The sequence below is a fragment of the Spinacia oleracea genome, chromosome 5 (assembly GCF_020520425.1).
Source record: "Spinacia oleracea cultivar Varoflay chromosome 5, BTI_SOV_V1, whole genome shotgun sequence".
NCBI lineage: Eukaryota > Viridiplantae > Streptophyta > Magnoliopsida > Caryophyllales > Amaranthaceae > Spinacia > Spinacia oleracea.
Genome location: NC_079491.1, coordinates 24752749 through 24772376, shown reverse-complemented (window position 1 = coordinate 24772376; position 19628 = coordinate 24752749). Strand labels below are relative to the sequence as shown.

The window sequence follows — 19628 nt, the reverse complement described above, 5'->3', positions numbered from 1 at the left end:
GAAAACAATTAGAAATTGACAATTCTATTTCTTATGTTATGTGACCTAGTGGCGGATCTAGGAATTGGGAACGGGGTACGAAATTAGACATTAAAAAAAAAATCTCAATATTATGTATTTTTTTCCAACTAAAACTTATGTCAGTAATTCATTCTACTATCTTTTAACCTTGTACTCCGTACTCGATCTGTAGTGTGTATGATTTTTCTAACAACGAAGTAAATAATTAAGATAAATAATAACAATGATAATAGCTTTCAAAAAAGACAGACGGTGGGTTCAATGGGTTAATATCTACTACATGAAGGGTCAGTCACCTGTATCGTGCAATATTCCTCACTCTTGCTCCTGGGCTTTGAAGAAAATATTGGGATGCATGGATCTTATTCACCAGGTGGGTGGGTGGGATAACACTGTGCAGAAGGGTAGATACTCTATTGGAAAAGTCTACAGAAGATTGCAAGGTGACCATGACAAGGTGTCTTGGAGAAGGATCATCGATCTGTAACAACAAAGCTAGCCCAAGGAGTATTCTTAATAGATTGTATACTGATGATAGGATTCAGAAGTGGGGTATCTCATGTTCTGACAACTGTGTGGTGTGCTCAACAGATAAAGAGAACATTGATCACCTTTTGTTTAAGTGCCCTGTATCTGCTGCAGTGTGGCACAAAGTTTTGATGTGTATAGGGGTGGATAAGAGAAGTTCTGGGTTTACTAATGAACTTGAAGCTGTTACAAAGAGAAGCAGGAAGACTGGAGATAGTTCAAAGTTGTATGTAATGTGTTTCATTGAGACAGTGTATCAGCTATGGCTTAATAAGAATGCTATTGTATTCAGGAAATCTGGGAAAACGACTGAGGGTCTTGCAAAGGAGATCTTATTCAGAGTTTCTTGTAGGTGTTCAGATAGTCTTAAGGAGAAAATAGTTTATGTGTAGTTTCTGTTGAGCTTGTTGAGATAGCTTGCTGTAATTAGTTTTTGGTGTGTTGCTTTCTTGCTTCTGGTTACTAATAGTTGTTTTGGGGGCTTGTTCCTAAACTGCTTTCCTTGGTTTGCCAAGGTCTCTCTGGTTATTAATACAATTAATTAATTAATTAATTGCCAAAAACAAATAACAATGATACTAATAATAATTTCATTAGCGATTACCCTTTATATAAAATTGTCAACTAATTTTTTTATTCAAGTTATGACTTTTTTATATATGTTAAAACATACACGTACGTAGCAAGATTAATTGGTTTAAATATTTTTTTTATTCAAGTTATGACTTTTCATATATGTTAAAACATACCCGTAGCAAGATTAATTAGTTTAAATAATTATACATATTTAATAAATTGTATTAATTTAACATATATGGAACAGTGAATTTTTAAATATTGTATTTGATATCTATTGGGGGGGGTTGAATTAATAACTCAATTTAAGAGAACACGTGCTTCAAATATCCGGTATGAACTTTTAAACAAAATTTTAAAGCAACAACTAGTCTTTTATCCATGAAGTTCAAACACCACGCGTCTCAAAGTATTAATCTCTACTAACTATGTCTAATGGTTAAGATTGAGAATCTGTGTATAATAGGTTTTTGGTTTGAATTCTCTCACCCCATTTGCAATTTATATTGTCCTCCTGCCTTATTCACACCAAAAAAACGTACCAATCTCTTAGTGTTATTAAGAATTTGACAGTTGTACCTCTATTCGCGATTATTTGAAACAACTGGTCTCTTAACTTTACGGAAGTACATTTTTTTATACCCCTTGGATCCGCCCCCTAATAGATCCGATCTCAATCGGTTTCGATTTCGAAAAGTTTGATCGGAAATCGCTGACGTGTCACTCACATAGAAATTCAGATGAAGTATATTGCAAGCACATTATTTTCACAACTTATTAAAAAAAACTACTCCCTCCGTCTCTTTTTATTCTTTACATTTGATATTTTTCACGTGTTTTAACGATTAATTAATTTGCATCGAGATGAGAAAGTGTATGTGCTAGTTCTAGGTGCTAGCTTACTGTCTCAAATGTTTTGTTTTTTTTTTTGGCAAGAGGACTAGAAAAGAACAACAAACAAAATCAAAATCTATAGCGGATAAGCTGACGACGCAGAGCTGAAGAAGCCAACACATGAGCTGACCGAACAGCATGGCGGGAGACCTTGCGAATGGTAAACGAGTCCAACGACCTGACCGTGCTACGAACATCCTGCGATGACCAAGCAATCGAGATGGGACCATGATCCTTCCCGGTCAGCAGGGCGGAAAGGCACGCCGAGTCAGAAAGCACAGACACATGAGAAAACCCCAAACGAATAACCATCCGCAACCCCTAGAGACAGGCTAATAACTCAGCTTGAAGGGAAGACCCCAGAACACAAGTCTGGGCCCCTCCTCCTATGTGACACAGGTTCCGGGGATCTTGAAGAATCCAACCTAACCCAGCCTCATTCGAAGAACGTAACCAAGCTCCATCAGTAATGAGGAAGACCATAGGAGTTGAAAGAAGATCCATACCAGTCCCAGATGGTAACCCATCCCTCGACAAGGAAGAAGTCTGAATCTTGAGACGACCGACATCATACGAAGCACGAGAGGTACGAACCACCGAGCAGTGGCGAGTCCATGGATCCACTAAAGCCCTGAAAGCTCCTGGATCCCAAACCTGATTCCGAAACCTAATGTTGTTCCGCAAATTCCAAACAGACCATAACGTGGCAATGAACTGGTCTAACAAAGAAACAGACGAAGCCGAGGAGGAACAGTTAGCCATAAAGCCAATGCACCAGTTCTCAATAGAACCTAAGAATGCGGGGGTGAATAGGTGAAGATCAGAGGAAGCCCACATAGGCCTTATTAAAGGACAATCCCGGAACAAGTGCTCATTATCCTCTGGAACCTGATGGCAAAACGAACAACACGGATCAACATGCATACCTCGACGGCAAAGAGACGAAGCCACAGGCAGGCCCTGCCTAAGAAGTTTCCAAAAGAAAATCTTGATTTTGTGAAGGATATCCAGGCCCCAGAAATGCTTCCACCAGGCCGCTGATGGAGTCGAAGAGGGTGACGCTACATTGTGGTGGTTGCGCAGGAGCATAGCATAAGCCGAACGAACCGAGAATGAACCATCACAGGAGAATTTCCAGTACACAAAGTCAGCCGTTGGCAACGAAGGCCTTTCCAGAGCCAGAATCTTGTGAGATTGTAAGGTTTGGTGTGTTTCACTACTACAAAAATGGGCAAAGAGACCCTTAGCAAAAGACCCGTTGATCGACATAACGGGTCTTTTTAGTATGAGAGATCTAATATTATATATAACGGGTCTCTTATGAGTTAAAGGGCCCACTTAAAATTAGAGGGAAAAATAAAGAGACCCGTCATCTGAATTAATGGGTCTCTAATGTATAAAAAAGGTCCTTTTTTTACGTGAAAAAAAAATGAAAAACACCAGAGACCCTTGATTTAACAAAATGGGTCTCTTATATATCATATGACCCACCTCCCATACAAATTAAAGTAAAATAATAATTAAAAAAAAAAGTAAAATGCGGAAAGACCCGTCGTTTAATCCAACGGGTCTCCACTTTCATTCATTTGCCCCCCAAACCTTCGCTAAACTGCTAAACCAAAATTCACCCTATTGTGTTTGCCTCTTTCTTCTTCCTTAGATTCAAGAGCTAGGTTTCAGGAAAGACAACCATTGGCGAACTCATGGACGAACTCACCACCACCGGCGAATTGCACTACCACCGGAGAACTACCGTACCATCGGCAACCTCACCATCGTTGCTAGCGAACTACAAATTTAGGTTTTTTTTTTCTCAACACTCTCTTCATTCTCTTCTTCTCTTTAATTTTATTTTTTGAATTTCTGAATACCTTGTGGGTTTATTCGATTTTCGATTTCAATTTGTAATTTCTGCTACAAGATTGGGGTTTTTTTCTTCTGAATTTTTCAACTTCAATTTCTCCTACGAAGTTGGGTTTTCCCCCCCTGAATTTGTGAAATTTCAATTCCTGAAATTTTGTGTTTAAATGTTCATGTAATTGCAATTGTGGGTTAGGATTTTTCCAGTTTCACGGGAAAATATGATTTTCACCTTGTCATGTTTACATACTTGTTCTACACGGGGACATTTTGATCAGCAATATGTTTCTGGGAAAATGCTTTTGTTGTACAGACTGCAGAATGCTTGTTCTGTTCCTCTTCTCCTTTTCCCAGTAAGATTAAAAAAAAGAGTCGAATGAGAAAGAGTATTGCAGTTGATAGACTGAATAAGTTCTTATGTTTTCTCCAAATTACATTATCTATTGTATTTTCCCTTTGAAAAACAATAATATGGCTTCAACATGTGTAAACCTAGATTAATTGTATGATTCTATTACGGTAAGAAAACATAGTCTTTTATCTTTTAGGAAAAAAAGCATAGAGCTCGGGGTTGAGAGTTTCAGCATAGAGCCCTGTCTTCCTTCTTTTCTTTTCTTTTTTTTACAACATTGACCTTTGTTGATTTTAATTTGTCTTCTTCGACCTGATCTGATAGTCTATTGTTGTGGCAGTGGCCAATAATATGTGTTCATTGTTGAGATGCAATTCCATGTCCATTTTGATCTAATTGGTTCAAATGTGTTGTATGATTTGAGTTTAGTTGTTTGCTACTGTGTTTTTCTGTTGAAATGTGCCAGGAAGAAATTTTGGCATTGCTAAGTTCAAACACTGTCATTCCCTTAAAAAAAAAAGTTCGAACACTGTCTTTGAAGTTCAGTTAAACCTTTTCTTGTGTCTATTTTTCAGCTGTTGTCAGATCAAAGTTTTGTTCTTTGGCATTCTGTTTATGTAATTTTGCAGTTTATGACTTTTTCCGATTGTAATCTATCATATGGACTCTGTACTGACAAGCATATACATGTGACACAGTGAGGCTATCTTCTTTTCTCATCCTTTCCCCTGGAGTTATCTTCTTTTTTGGCTCATTATGAAAATGAAAATATAACTTGAAATATGTATGATTGAGATGTGGGGACAAGTGTAGGTTAATACCATTGGATCTGTTTTAATTTCCTTGGTTGCTGCTTACTGTTATGAGTAGTCGATAGTAGATCTGCTATGTGTTTGTATTCTGGAAGTGTTTCCGTTGTTGCTGCATTATAGGCAGTCGATAATAACACTGCTACGTATTTGTGTTCCCATTGTTGCTTCTTACTAATATAGGCAGTTGATAGTCTCTCTGCTATGTGTTTGTTTTCCGTTTCCATGGTTGCTTGATATATAACTTATATTTTTCCTATCATACTCAGGTTACTTCAATAGAAAAGGCTGAATATGAGAAAATCTTAAAAGGCGCTGACAACAGAAGATAGTACCAATCTGTCTCGTTCGGCAAAAGGCTACAATCATAAGGTAGTTTCTTGTTGTTTGAGAAACTTGCAGATTGTTTCTTTTACTTATCTAAGAAGAATTGGCTGCCAATAAGGGTGATTAGCGTGTGATGTGTGGCTAGAGTAGTGCCTGCTTTAGATGGATGTAATGTAGATGAATGTGGTGATAGGCTTTTCGACGTTGAGTCGTTGACAAAGTATAAAATTCTTCCCTTCAGTGTGCATTTCACTGATCTATAAACCCCTCTTAGCTGAGTTAATTGGTGATATAATTCTATTTGTTATATGCATATGAAATTGAATTTAAATGAACAAGCTCAGGAGGTCCATTCCTGTGTTTCAAAACTTGTTAAAATATAAGATTTGCTATATATTTATGTTGTGAGTTGTGACGTTTAAGTGTAAGAAGATCCTAAAATGAAATTTAGCTTAAGAAAGAACATCTTTACCTGATGTTGTTGTTTGTTGATTTAGCTTGCTTAGGAGTTAATTGCATGAATAGGTTTTTGAGGACTAATGTGTCCAGTGGCAAAAAGCTTGGAGGAATCTGTGGAATAATGCAAGGCTTAGCTCTAGTAGTTAAATCGTATGATATTTAACTGTCTTATGTGCTTCGTGTTTCTTTTCCACATATAAGCTGCTTGTTGGATTCTCAGATCATATTTAAAATAGTATTGTTATCTTTATTCTTATGTTCTTGTTTGCGCTTTGCTGTAAATTTGAATCATTTGGAGATGAGTAAACACAAAGACAATGACTTGTTTAAGTGAATTGCATCTGCAGCATGGTACACTTCACATACTTGATTCCTTTCCCTTCAGCTTCTTGTAAGACTGTCCATTCTTTGTGATGTGTGGCAAACACCATACCTCATCATCCAAAGACGTATTTTCTTTCTTTTGATAAGCTGAATGAGCAAATTAACTTACTCAGCAGCTACAAAGGATACAGAAGACAAGACGAGACACCAAATCCAAGTAAACACAAAGACAAGACACCAAATTTTGCTCCCTTCCAAACACATAAAGGTGAGATACACTTACACTCACCACGACGTTCTTTCACCTCGAAAGCTTCACTTATTCTCTCGCTTATTATTTTGTCGTCCAGTTTATGTGTTGGTTTTAGCTGCTCACTGAATACTTTGTAGTCAAAACCCAAAGACTTGTCTATTTTGTTCTCATCTCATCCCTTTACAATCTTATATAGAGACCAATCTTAAGCTATATACTATAATCCAAGATTTCAGCATAACATATTTTCTTATCATAGGTTTATTTTAATACCCTATTGCAATTTTTTTGTGTTTTAAATAATGTACTTTGTATTCATATTATTTTTTAGTGTTTGATAAGTTTGAATTATAAAATTCTTCTATTCCACTTCCTCTCCTCACTTGCGCTATCTCTGGTGTTTCTTCTTCTTCTTCTTCTTATATCAGTAGTCCGACTTCATTGCACTAAACTGTATTTTGTCAAATTTGACTAAGTTTGCGCTTGTAGCTAGCTTCTAATCACTTAATTAATGGTTTAACTCAATTTTCTATTAAACTGTGTTAGCTCAATGCGCAATATATGATTAAGATTATTATCACACTGTAAAAATTATATATTTGATATAGTTCGGAGAATTTCTTTCTTTTCAAACAAATACTAACTATGCATTTGCTTAAATAATAGTACTAATTATTTTTACTTATTTACAGTTTTCTCAAGAAACTTATTCATCGGAAAATGTGGATGAGGTTAGAGACGTGTGGGTCGAGTATTTTCTCAAGCAAGATGAAGACGAAGACGAAGAAAACAAAGATGTTGGTATGGAAATAACTCCATGAGTTTCGATTCCAGTTATTGGTAAATTGGTGTGAATGATTAGATTTTAGAACCTTTTGTTTTACGTTTTTGGAAATTATGATGTCAAGCTTTTACGTTTATGGAAACTACAGTTAATGTAAAACTTTTGCGTTTTGAACATTATTTATTGGAAATATATTTTTGGTAATAATATGGATTATTATGGAATTGTTAATGAATTAATACGAAATGGTATAGCAGCAGGTGTAAGTTACAAGTTTAACACGACTTCTGAATGCAGCAGGTGTAAACACGTTTAACAGCAGGTTTAAAGTTTAATAGCATCAGGTTTAAGTAAACTACAGGTTTATACCTGCTATTATCTAATGTGTTTTTAAAAAATATAAATGAAAAAAGACCCGTTATGTATAAAAAGAGCTCTCTAGTTATAATACTAAAAAATTTCAAAGAGACCTCATATCTCAGATATGGGGTCTTAATTTCGTGAATAAAAAAATTAAAGAAATTCAAAGAGACCCCCTATCTTACCTATGGGGTCTGAATATTTTTAACAAAAAGATCCCATATCTCTAAAAAGGGGTCTCTTTCCCCTCTAAAATATTTTTGACAAACTTTATATAAGAGACCCCTTTTCTTACGTAAGGGGTCTCTAGCTTTTAACAAACAGACCCCCTCTAGGAGAGGGGGTCTCTTTTAAAAAGAGACCCCCCCATCTAGAGACCCCCTTTAAGGAGGTCTCTTCGGCTATTTTGGACGGGTCTCTTTGCCCATTTTTGTAGTAGTGTTTGGTGTGTAGTTGTAATCTTTATTCTTGGTAAATAATAAAATCTCTTATTTGCCAAAAAAAAAAACTTAAGGTTAGGGGTTCAAACCTTATACAAACCATGTGTTAACATATATTATGTATATAAAAATTTATATAGAGTGAAAGACTCGTAAACAGATCATCACGTGTAACACATACTTTCTTATAACGTTTTTTAATATATACTCCCTCGGAGTAATATAGCTGTATAGATGATACAATGGAAAAATGAAACGGTTCCTAGGAAATGTACAGTAGTATATTTTGGCAGGATTGCATAAGCTATCAAAAACATACTACGGTGGAGTACTAAAAAGTAGATAAGGGGTAAATTGGTAATAATAAAAAGGAAAGTATGAGTGGGTTTAACACTAAAAACGTACAAGAAGGGTGCACTTGAAATTGTCCTTTCCTTCCCCAAATAAACTCTCCCCCCAATAACAACCGGTCCAGTTCTTTTATTACATCTGTCTTCTTTTTTTCCCTTTTCCAAATTTCCAAGAATACCCTCCTTACAATTCTTTATTACGCATTGTCCTTGCTCGTCCTTACTCGTACGGCATATCGCTGTCCTTATCTTTTGTCCGTTTTACCCTTCTTTCTACGTTTCGAAACTTCCCTCATATGACCTTTTGATAGAGGCGAAAAGGTAAGCAACTGTGACGTTGCCACTCGAAGTTTGATGTGTTGTCTATTTTATCTAGTATCTAGACTATATTAACGTTAATCCTCACCAAAATTTACTGAAAATGAGGTGATTGCTACTCGTTTGTAAGAGTGTTAAATCGGGTGATCGATTAATCGATTCAGGAATAATAATAATACCGCACAAAATATGTTATTATTGAGTTAAAAAATCACCGACTTTACTCTCTCCATCAAAAAAATAGTTTAAAGTATCAAGTGAGTAAAAGTTCGTGCGAAGAACGAACCGAAGAAATAGTTAAATAAAAATACGGATGTAATAAAAAATGAGGGGAGTATCGAATTATACGGAGTATCTTTGGAAAACAGAGAAGGGGCAACTTTGTCCACAAACCAAAACGACAAAAGAATGACCTAACTTTTAAAAAGGGACAATATTGTAAATTTGACAGCACATTATAAGTTTCCTCTCCGATCACTCTCTTCTCTGCTCTTCCCATCAATTACCTCCCTTATTATCCCCGCCTTCTCTCTCTTCCTCTCTTTTTAACCGTTAACTCTCATTACAGCTACCTAATCAAATTTTCATCACTCCAGAAATTAACTTAAAAATCCTGAAAATTTCCACCATTAAATCTCAAAAATGAAGAAGCAGAGAACATCTACAATGGCGAAAACTTCATCTTCTTCACCATCCTCACCGTCTTCACCGTCAACTACAAATGTGTTCGATCTGATTAGTGAAGAACTCGTGTTCATCATCCTCGATTACCTCAACGACAACAATCCGCAAGACAAGAAATCATTCTCTTTAGTATGTAAGTCATTCTACTCAATTGAATCAAAGCATCGACGAACCCTAAAGCCTCTCCGCTCCGAACACTTACCTTCGGTTTTGAATCGCTACCCCCAAATTTCAACCCTAGATTTAACTCTTTGCCCCAGAATCACCGACTTTACTCTCTCCGTCGTCGCTACCACTGCCTGTGTTAACACGTTGCGTTTTGTTGATTTGTCGCGGTCTAAGTTTTTCACCGGGAATGGTCTGGCGGCGTTGGTGGCGAGTTGCCGGAGTTTGACGGCGTTGGATTTGTCTAATGCCACGGAGTTGCGTGATTTGGCCGCTGCGGCGATTGGGGAGGCGAAGAATCTGGAGAAGCTGTGGTTAGGGAGGTGTAAATTGATTACTGATATTGGGATTGGGTGTATTGCTGTTGGATGCCCTAAATTGAAGATTATTGGCTTGAAATGGTGTTTGGGAATTGGTGATTTGGGTGTTGAGTTGATTGCTGTTAAGTGTAAAGACCTCCGCACTTTTGATCTTTCCTATTTGCCGGTATAATTTCTTACCCCATTTTTTTAAATATAGGTTGCAAAATTGTGATTAAATTATGCTTTGATTTTCTGAGAAAATTTTATTTCCCATTTAGCTGCAAATTTAAGTAGATTTTTTTGCTGATTTAGCTCCCAAATGATTTATTATGCTTGCTAATCTCTCATTTTGAAGCTTGTTTTTGACTTTCTAGTATAAAAGGAGAATCTGGGGTAACTGGAATAGTTTTCCATGTTTTATGAACTTCAAAAAAAATAAAAAATCGAACTTTACTTTTATCTTTACCCTATTTGCCAATTTTCAAGTCCTGGATGGTGTGAATTTGTTCATACATTCGGTTTATTAACTTTTTATAATTTTTATTGGTACGTAAATGAAGATATTTTATTGGTTTAAGACGTGTCTCGGTTGTCATGAAAAGTTAAATTGGGTAATCTTTTTGGGATGGAGGGGTATCTGGGTGTATTGTGCTTGCCAATATTTCTCATGGTACATGTATGATTCTGGTAAGGAGTATTTCAAGCTGTTTTTTATTCGATATTGTGTTGGAATCTGATTTATATTTTTTGCTTGAAGGATGTAATCAGTTTTGTGGCATGTGCTTTTTCTGGAGTAGTCCGGTGATATTGACACCTTTGGTTTGTATTTTCCGCACTCGAATCTGTTTAGGTTGGTATTTCAATTGGTGATGACTGATGAGATAATATGAAAGCCCCTTTTTCTGATAATATTAGATGTTTTGTGATAGTTTATAGTTAAAGACGGTATTGGTATTCAGCTCTAATGGTTACTAATTTATTGCATGTTGAATTAGCAGTTCTTGATTATTTCAGGAAAGTAGCTTGGAAACATTTTCTTTTGTCCTTTTTACTGTTGACTTGAATCTTCAAAACATGATAGGTTGCTACTGAGTGAATAGGAAAGGCTGATTTTATCTTTTTCTTCTCGATTCAGATCACAAGTAAATGTTTACCAGCTATATTGAAGCTACAATATCTTGAAGAGTTAATTCTAGAAGGATGCTTTGGGATTGACGATGATAGCCTCACCTTGTTGAAGCAAGGATCCAAGTCGCTGAAGGTATTTCATAGGATTTCTCTTTTATCCTTCAAGATTGTCTAAAATCAGTGTGTATTTTAAAAATTCCTCTCTTGGTCAAATAACTTGTGCAAAAATTGTGGATGCAATTCGATGGGTTGAAACCCATTGAGAGTCATCTCCACACTGTCGGTGAATACTTGGGGTGGATTGATTTTATGTTTTGTTATATCCTGGTACATACAGCTTTGGAAAATGTTGAAGCGGGGTTTTATCACGATTCTCGAAAAATAAAGCTTACCCTTGATTCCTTTCATGAATGATACTATAGCTGTTCTGTAAGGTGCTACCTAAAAGAAAATGATTGTCTTAATTGAAATGCTTGTGTTTGTAGACTCTCGACATATCAAGTTGTCAGAACGTGAGTGACACCGGCCTATCTTCATTAACGAGTGGGATTGGCTGTCTGCAGCAATTAACTTTAGCATATGGTTCTCCTGTAAGATATTTTTACTCTTCGTTTCAAAAAATAATATGTATGTCATTTTTCCTGTTCCTTATCTTTTCTTGGGTTTCAGGTCACTCTTGACCTTGCTCGTAGTTTGCAGCGGCTGTCTAAATTGCAATCAATCAAACTTGATGGTTGCCTAGTTACATGTTCTGGTCTTCAGGCTATTGGGAATTACTGTGCTTCACTACGGGAGCTGAGCTTGAGTAAATGCTCTGGTGTGACGGATGAAGGCTTGTCCTCCTTAGTTAAGAAACAAAAGGAGCTCAGGAAGTTAGATATTACTTGTTGTCGGAAGTTAACCTGCGTATCTATTGCCCATGTTGCCTATTCCTGCACCTCTCTCACTTCTCTCAGGATGGAGTCTTGTACTCTCGTTCCTAGGGAAGCCTTTGTTCTGATTGGTCGGAAATGCCATCTACTCGAGGAGCTTGACCTTACTGATAATGAGATAGATGATGAAGGTTCGATGTTTGCATCTGTTATCGTCTTTTACTGAAGTTTGTGGTGCATTGTTGCTGTGAGCTTAAGACTGGCTTTTCTATGCAGGTTTAAAGTCCATCTCCAAGTGCTCAAATCTATCTGTTCTGAAACTTGGAATCTGCTTGAACATAACTGATGTGGGACTCAGTTATATCGGCGATCGTTGTTCAAAGCTTGTGGAAATTGACTTGTACAGGTTTGTGGATTAATGTATGCATTTCACTGTTAAGTTTAGGTGTCTGTACGTTTCTCAGTCCTAAGAGCAGTTGTCTGTTACGCGTAAAAATTGTTTCAAAAGGTACTGTGATTGAGAAGATAGAGCCACAAATTTTGTGTATTAGACGCTGCTTTACCAAGTATTTCCCCGTGAACCAGAAAACATAGAATATTCACATTCTGCTAAGCTTTGCTCCTACCATAATACTGTTCATTAATGTGTCATCTTCTCTTTTGTTAGATAGCAACGGAAACTTGTAATATATGGAGAAATACTAGAGAACAATGACATTTTCACTCAATGATTCTGTGAAATTAACTTTTCTTTTTCATATAGGGATTGAATTTACTGTAGAGAATCTCGAATAGAATAAAATATCCATTCATACAGAGTATCTGGAAGAGAAGGTCACTGGAAAACAATAGGCTTAGTTAAATCATGGTACCTACATACAGTTTCAAAATTGCTGGGTTTATAAAACTGTGTGTTTCTTGTAAACAGGAATACCAAGATGTTTATTAACTTCCTCAGTCTACTAGGTCTGCTTAAGCACTGGAGATGATCATTTATGTCTTGTTTTTTGTTTTTACTTTATTAATTACCCATTCCCCTATATTTATCTAACTGCTGTTTGCTTGATCAGGTCCATGGACATCACAGATTCAGGCATCACAGCAATTGCTCGTGGTTGTCCCAGTCTAGAAATGATCAACATATCGTACTGCCAACGCATCACGGATGCTTCTTTGATTTCAATATCAAAGTGTGCAAAATTAAGCACATTAGAATGCCGAGGTTGTCCTCTTATGACATCTCTTGGCATAGCAGCTATTGCAGTTGGATGTAAGCACCTCACTAAGTTGGATATAAAGAAGTGCTACAACATTAACGATTTTGGAGTCTTACCTCTCGCTCACTTTTCTCAGAATCTTAAGGAGGTATTTTCTGCTGCTTGTTTTTATTGTAAATCCTCAAGACTTCAACTGTTTCTTCCTCTCAATCCGAATGCATCGCGTCTACTGTAAAATATTGGGGCGAACAATGTTTGATGAGTATATTTTTGTGCGACTCACAGATCAACATGTCATGTACTTCCATAACGGATGTCGGCTTGTTGTCCCTATCTAGCATAAGCTGTCTTCAGAGCATGACAATTTTGCACTTGAAAGGCTTGAGCCCAAGAGGTCTAGCATCAGCCCTACTGGCTTGTGGAGGGTTGACAAAAGTCAAGCTTCATTCTTCGTTCAAAACCTTGCTTCCACAGCCACTTTTTGAACATCTTGAAGCCCGTGGTTGTGTATTCCAATGGAGAGAGAAGATGTTTCAGGTAAAATTAGTTATATCTGCTTCAAGCTTCATGAATTTATATGAATTTGGAAAACACGAGCCTGCTTAATTTTCAATAATCTACGAAGTATTACTTATGATAGTGTAGCAACTGTTGTAATATCATGTTTATATGTTTGACAGGAGTATTCTTGTGTACAGTAATTTATTTGTGTTTCTTACTGGTATTCAAATTTGACATTTTAGGTGAGAACCATATTCTAATGACTCATTATTTAAGTTAAATATAAGTGGTAAGATAAATGATAGTGGCTTTCGGGGGGATTCAGAAATTGCGTAGTGGGTGCTTTTGGGCCCATCCTGTCCGTGAAGGTGTTGCAATGTCAGTCCAGTGATAGGATGCTGTAGGAACCTTTACCTGTTCATGGGTTAATTGATAGAGTGAGAGATGGAGATTGTTTTGGTTTTCCATTAATTTTTTTTTTGTGAAACGACAAATTATAAGTTTTCTCTATTGATTTGTAAAGTATATAGTGAAGTCTGAACTTCCTAAATATATTGCCATAGATGGAGATAAGGTGGCGGTGTCGATGTTCTTATTCAAAACGATTAGAGATTCAATTATATTGATTTGAGATTAATACGATGCATATTGAACTTCTTCCACGGACTCGTGAAGATGCTGATTGTTTGTTGATAATGTTGACAGGATGAGTTAGAAGACTCCAAGTCTTGGAAACTGCAAGTAGCAGAAATGAACAATGACTCCTGAAAGTGAAACTCTTCTGTTTTTCGGCTTTTGTAGGTACATGTATTTTATGTTATATTTTGTATTAAAAATAAATCCCTATGTATATTACAATAATGAATTTAAGTTATTAGCATCGTTGGGATAAATAAAATTTTAATAAATTGTACATGGCAAAAGAAAGGATACAACTAGGCACATTTCTCATCTCCACAACAAAGGATAAGGTTTTTTGGTAGCGCGATGGTCAAGTGTCTACTTAATACTCCTTCGTCCGTTTCTTTATACTTACAAGGTACAATATGCCCCTTTGACACGCCATTTAAGGAGGACGATCTTTATGTACAAGTTGTTCATACTTTTCTTTATACATTGCAATATAATCCTTCCGTTCCTTAATACTCGCCCCGGTTTGATCGGTATAGTCGTAGATAATTTAATTGACTTATTAATGTGTTAGGTTGTACTATCTCCGTTCCTGAAAGTTCGTCATGCTCTTCGTTTAAGTCAGTTTCAAAAATTCTATGTGTGAATACAATGTTTATAATTATACTTTCTATTCTGATTTTTTTTATTCATCCACTTGCAATATTTATTGGTCCGTTGCATAACTATACCTAGGGGTGAGCACAACAGAGTACCCTGTTGAAATTCGAGGAACCAAAATCCGAACCTTAAAATGAGAACCGGAAACGGAACCTGTTGCAACAGGTTCCTGAAAATGAGAACTGGAAGTGGAACCTGTTGCAACAGGTTCCGATTCTGTAATTTTGAAAATTTAAGTAAAATATTTATATTTTATTGAAAAACTATCTACTTTATGGTTTGGGCTTTGATTGTTTACATTCTATATTTATATTTTCCAAAAATTAGCTTGGATTGTTTTATATTTTGGGCATATGAAGCATTTTCATATGACCCAGTTCCTTATTTTGGGTACTCACGTTAAAATTAGTGTGTAAAAATTTATTACCCGGAACCGGAACCTGTTGCAACAGGTTCCCAAATTTGTTACCCGGAACCGGAACCTGCACAACATGTGGCTTTTTCTGGTACATCTGTGTTCTCCAGGTACATCCCAAATTTCTTTTTCTGGTACATCTGTGTTCTCCTTAGCAAGAGTTGCATCATCAGTGGACATCAGGGTTCCATCATATTTAGTGCCACTTCTAGGAGTGATAGAATTGGCACTTTCTCTATTCTGACACTGGGGCGGAGTAGGTTGCCCTGGTAGTGTATCCGGTTGCCTTTGTGATAGAGTGTCAGCAAGTTGAGCAACTTGATTTTCCAACATTCTATTCCGATTCTTCAACTCTTTGATGCTCTCATCATGGTTCTTTTGAGCTATCTCTGCGGTATTCTGCATATTTGCAATGAGCTTATACATATCACCTATGTTAGGCTCTAGAGTAGCACTGGTCTGAGGGGGTTGTTGTTGATATCCTTGATGCGGGGGCCTATTAAACCCCGGGGGAGCATTATGTGAGGCTCCTTGTTGAAATGGAGGCCTAGCAACATGTGGCTGAGGTGGATGGAACATGTGGTTGTGACCATTGTTGCTGGGGTTGAGGATTCTGAACATTGTTGCTTCGATATGAGAAATTTGGATGATTCCTCCAACCCGGATTATATGAGTTGGAATATGGGTCAGTGGGTTGTCTCTGTTGAAAAGCATTCACTTGCTCCATTTGCGTAGTATCCTGCGAACTGTAAGAGCACTCATGACCAAAGTGACCTTGGAAGCCACATACTTTACAGTAAGAAGTTGTCACTGGAGCTACACTAGACATATTATTGATACTCATTGAGGGAGTACCGGACTGAGGAGTCTTCAAAGAATTGATCTTTAGATTCAAGGCTGCCACTTACGATGACAATATGACATAAGCATCGACATCCATCTTGCCCTTTAGATGTGGTTCTGGTGGTGATGTAATGGTTGACAGCTAAATTGGCAAGAAAATCATAGCCTGCATCCACTTCTTTGTCAAGAAAAACACCCCCAGCTGCAGAACCAACCGTGTTCTTGTATCATCTTACAAACCATGGTAGAAAATCTGAACCAAGAACCATTTTTCAATGTTATGGAGCGGACAAGACCGCTGCAATGCCTTGAATCTATCCCAGGCTTCTCTAAGTGATTCACCCTGACTGCTTCTTCTTCTGTTTCTTTTTTAGTTAACGAAGGCTCTTTCCAAGATCGGGATCGGGAGGAACCAAGGTACCCATTCTGGCATACTTGGGCATAAACAACAAAGAAAGAAAACGCAGTGAGATTTGCCTCAATTGGAACTGAGAGTTCCAATGAGACAATAGAAACAGTTCAAATAATCAAACTAAAACTAACAGAATCTAGTCGTCTCCCCGGCAACGGCGCCAAAAACTTGATGAGTTAAAAAGTGATACCGCAAGTACACGACATCTGTTGTTAGCAGATACTTAGCAAATACGGGTCGATCCCACAAGGAGACAAGTTCTATTAGTTTTTTCCCAATTATATAAACTATTTCAATAAAAGAAATGTGATTTTGATTATTAACTAACAAAACTAGAGCAATAATATAAATGCGTAATTTATCAATAAATTAAAGGTCTAGGGCGTCTGTTCGGTTCACCGTGCTTATACCAATCCAAGAACACAAATCAAATTGACAATGAATAAACTAAGCCGAGTAATTAAAATACATGTTAATCCTACAGTCGGGTCTTAAAACTTTCAATCCAACATATGCAGTACGGTCGCTAGCATAATCAGAATTACCAATTGCACCAAGCCTCTAAGAATATGATCTTTCAATTCTAATTCCTATTAGCTAGATAATCAATCAAGATATTGGCCAATTACATGAATCAACAATTAAAACAAATCAAATGGAATTACTCAAACAATAATCTATAAATTTACAAACCTTAATGCATACCGATCATGGTATAAACATGGCTTCCTTTACTTATTCCTAGAAAATGACTACTCGCTCATAATTAAACTAACAAGCACGAAATAAATAATAAGAACGAATTTTATAATCAAAGGAAAATTAATCTAAGGAACGAAAATAATAAAAATGAATTAAGAAAAAACAATTCTTGAATTACCTCTAGATTGATGAATTGGAATATTGAAAAGGTAGGGTTCAACAATGGAAGAGAGAAGAATAGAAAATGACGTGAAAAGGAAAATCTAGGAAATTAAAACATAAGGGAAATAAATTAATTCCCTTGAAGTATTTATATGCTTCCCAAATTCTAAACAAAATAGAAAATAGTAATAATTACATAAGTTACGATTTAATTGAACGATCACGAAACGAACGCACATGATTCCACGCGGAAGCCAGTTGGGCGCAGAAACCAGCGGGCCCGCTGGTCGGTCGCTGGTTTTCGCGCCGAAGGAGAAGAGTCGGGCCAGCATTGTGGGCTGGGGGCGAATCGGATAGTCGAGCCACCTTGTAGTAGTGGATATATATTGAGGATAAAATAACAAACTTACTATATTGCCCCTATAAATAGTAAAGTTAAATATTTCACAAATTCTTATTTACAAATGGACAATAAGTATCTCCAAATGCTTAAAAGTTATCTTCTTTTTAGTGATAACGTTTTTCATTTTAATAAAAAATATTTATTCAAAATCGTTAATAGTATTAAAAATTAATCATTTAACACTTTAAATGTCTATCTATCAATTTTTTTATATAATACAAAAGTTAAGAAAAATATATTAAAAGTTACAAAAAAAATAGGTAAAAATTACAAAAAAAAAAAACTGGGCAAAAGTTATCTTGGTATACAATAAATGTAATTTGCACTTTGTGCGTGCAAGATCTTTTATAAATATTTAATGAAAAAAGGAAGATTTCCTTTCTCAATGTTTTTATGAATGACACGGTGATAATACCCACATTCATCTCCAATTTCCTTTCTATCTTTGTCCTCCATTTTTGTAACTTAGAGGCTATTTTTTATTTTATTTTTCTCTCCCTCTGGCTCCTGCCACCAATTATTAGTCTCATTTATTTTCTATTTTTTATTTCTAAAGAACCTTCTACATATGGCCATAGGTGAGAAAGTATATAAATAAAGAGAATGAGAGAGGAGAAGTACGTATCATAATGCTTGCTTCTGGCCACTGGTGAGATAATGGTCTAATGATGGCGGTGGTTTGTGATCATGGCGGCGAGGGAGCTATACAGGAATGGGGGGCGTAGATACACGAGGAAGAGGGAAACGATGCAATTACATACTTTGCTTCTGAAGGATAAAATTGTCTTTTCTCATTTTGATGAGAAATCCTCATTCATATACCTGCCTGCCTCCCCCAGATATCAAATTCAAATAGGAGGAAATTGGGATAAGAGATTATTTTATCATATCTTTATCCCTCATGAATAATGGTTCTCTTGTAAACAAATATGCTTTAAGAGTGAGAAGGGATCAGAAATCATTATCCTTATGATCTAAACAAACAAGCCAAGTACATACTAATACTACTAAATATACCTAAAACTTACTGTTAATTTATTAAATATGTTGCCTAAATAAATGTGCAATGTCCAAACAAATAATCAAGTGTACATTCCTGTAAACACTAAACAGTGATGGGACCTTAATTTTTTTATTCGTTAGGGGGTCATATACTCATATCCATTGTACTTCAAGCACTAAAAAAATAGTAAAATCGCAATACTCCAATTTCACGATTTTTTTAATGATTATTTGTTAAATGGACCCATATTCAAAATATTTAATACTTAAAGGTACATTATGAAAAAAAATATACTTCGTATATTACAGATTTCAAACTCATAACCTCTATTACAAGTCTACAACCTAATATCTTATTGAAGCTACAATGCCTTCAGGTATTGTAGCAATTTGCATCGAGAAATGATTTTAAAAGTTGATTTTGACATTCCTATGGATGAAGTATAATATCTGATACGTATTTCACAAATATATATCACCCACTAAACAACAAAATAGGGAAAAGACAAACGCTAAAGGACAAAATCAATTTTTTTTAAAATGACATCCGTTTTTTGGAAAAAGGCATTGGTTTTTGAAAAATGGCATCAATTTTTCCAAAATGGCATATGTTATTTGAAAAATGACACTTGCTTTCATTTTTTCTTATTTCTATTTTATCGTTTAATGAGGTGAATACATATCAGATATTGGCCTATTCTCCCTCTCCTATGTGAGATCACAAATTTATATGCTCTCACAAATATGGTGTGAAAATAAATTCTCATCACCTTTAAATATACACCTAAATGCATTTGTGGTGGGGTTGGGGGCAACCCCAATTATTCAATTAAGGTCTCCAACTCCCATGCCAAAAAATTTAAAATGTGAAAAGG

At 36.1% G+C, this 19628-nt stretch overlaps 1 protein-coding gene across 1 annotated transcript; it reads left to right on the top strand.

The window, feature by feature from the left end:
• Positions 1-9110: 9110 nt before the first annotated feature.
• On the top strand, positions 9111-14451 carry LOC110800299 (F-box/LRR-repeat protein 3). The gene is made up of 8 exons (XM_022005607.2): positions 9111-9990; positions 10942-11067; positions 11420-11524; positions 11604-11997; positions 12083-12212; positions 12877-13171; positions 13309-13560; positions 14230-14451. Exons 1-8 carry the CDS (start codon positions 9298-9300, stop codon positions 14290-14292), a joined length of 2058 nt encoding a protein of 685 aa, XP_021861299.1. The 5' UTR covers positions 9111-9297; the 3' UTR covers positions 14293-14451.
• The last annotated feature ends 5177 nt before the right edge of the window (positions 14452-19628 follow it).

Excerpts from the sequence above, each read along its gene's own strand:
- LOC110800299 (XM_022005607.2), top strand. The coding sequence starts at position 9,298 with ATGAAGAAGCAGAGAACATCTACAATGGCGAAAACTTCATCTTCTTCA. Across the intron at positions 11,525-11,603 it reads CTTTAGCATATGGTTCTCCT|GTCACTCTTGACCTTGCTCG; the intron begins GTAAGATATTTT and ends CTTGGGTTTCAG. Across the intron at positions 12,213-12,876 it reads GTGGAAATTGACTTGTACAG|GTCCATGGACATCACAGATT; the intron begins GTTTGTGGATTA and ends TTGCTTGATCAG.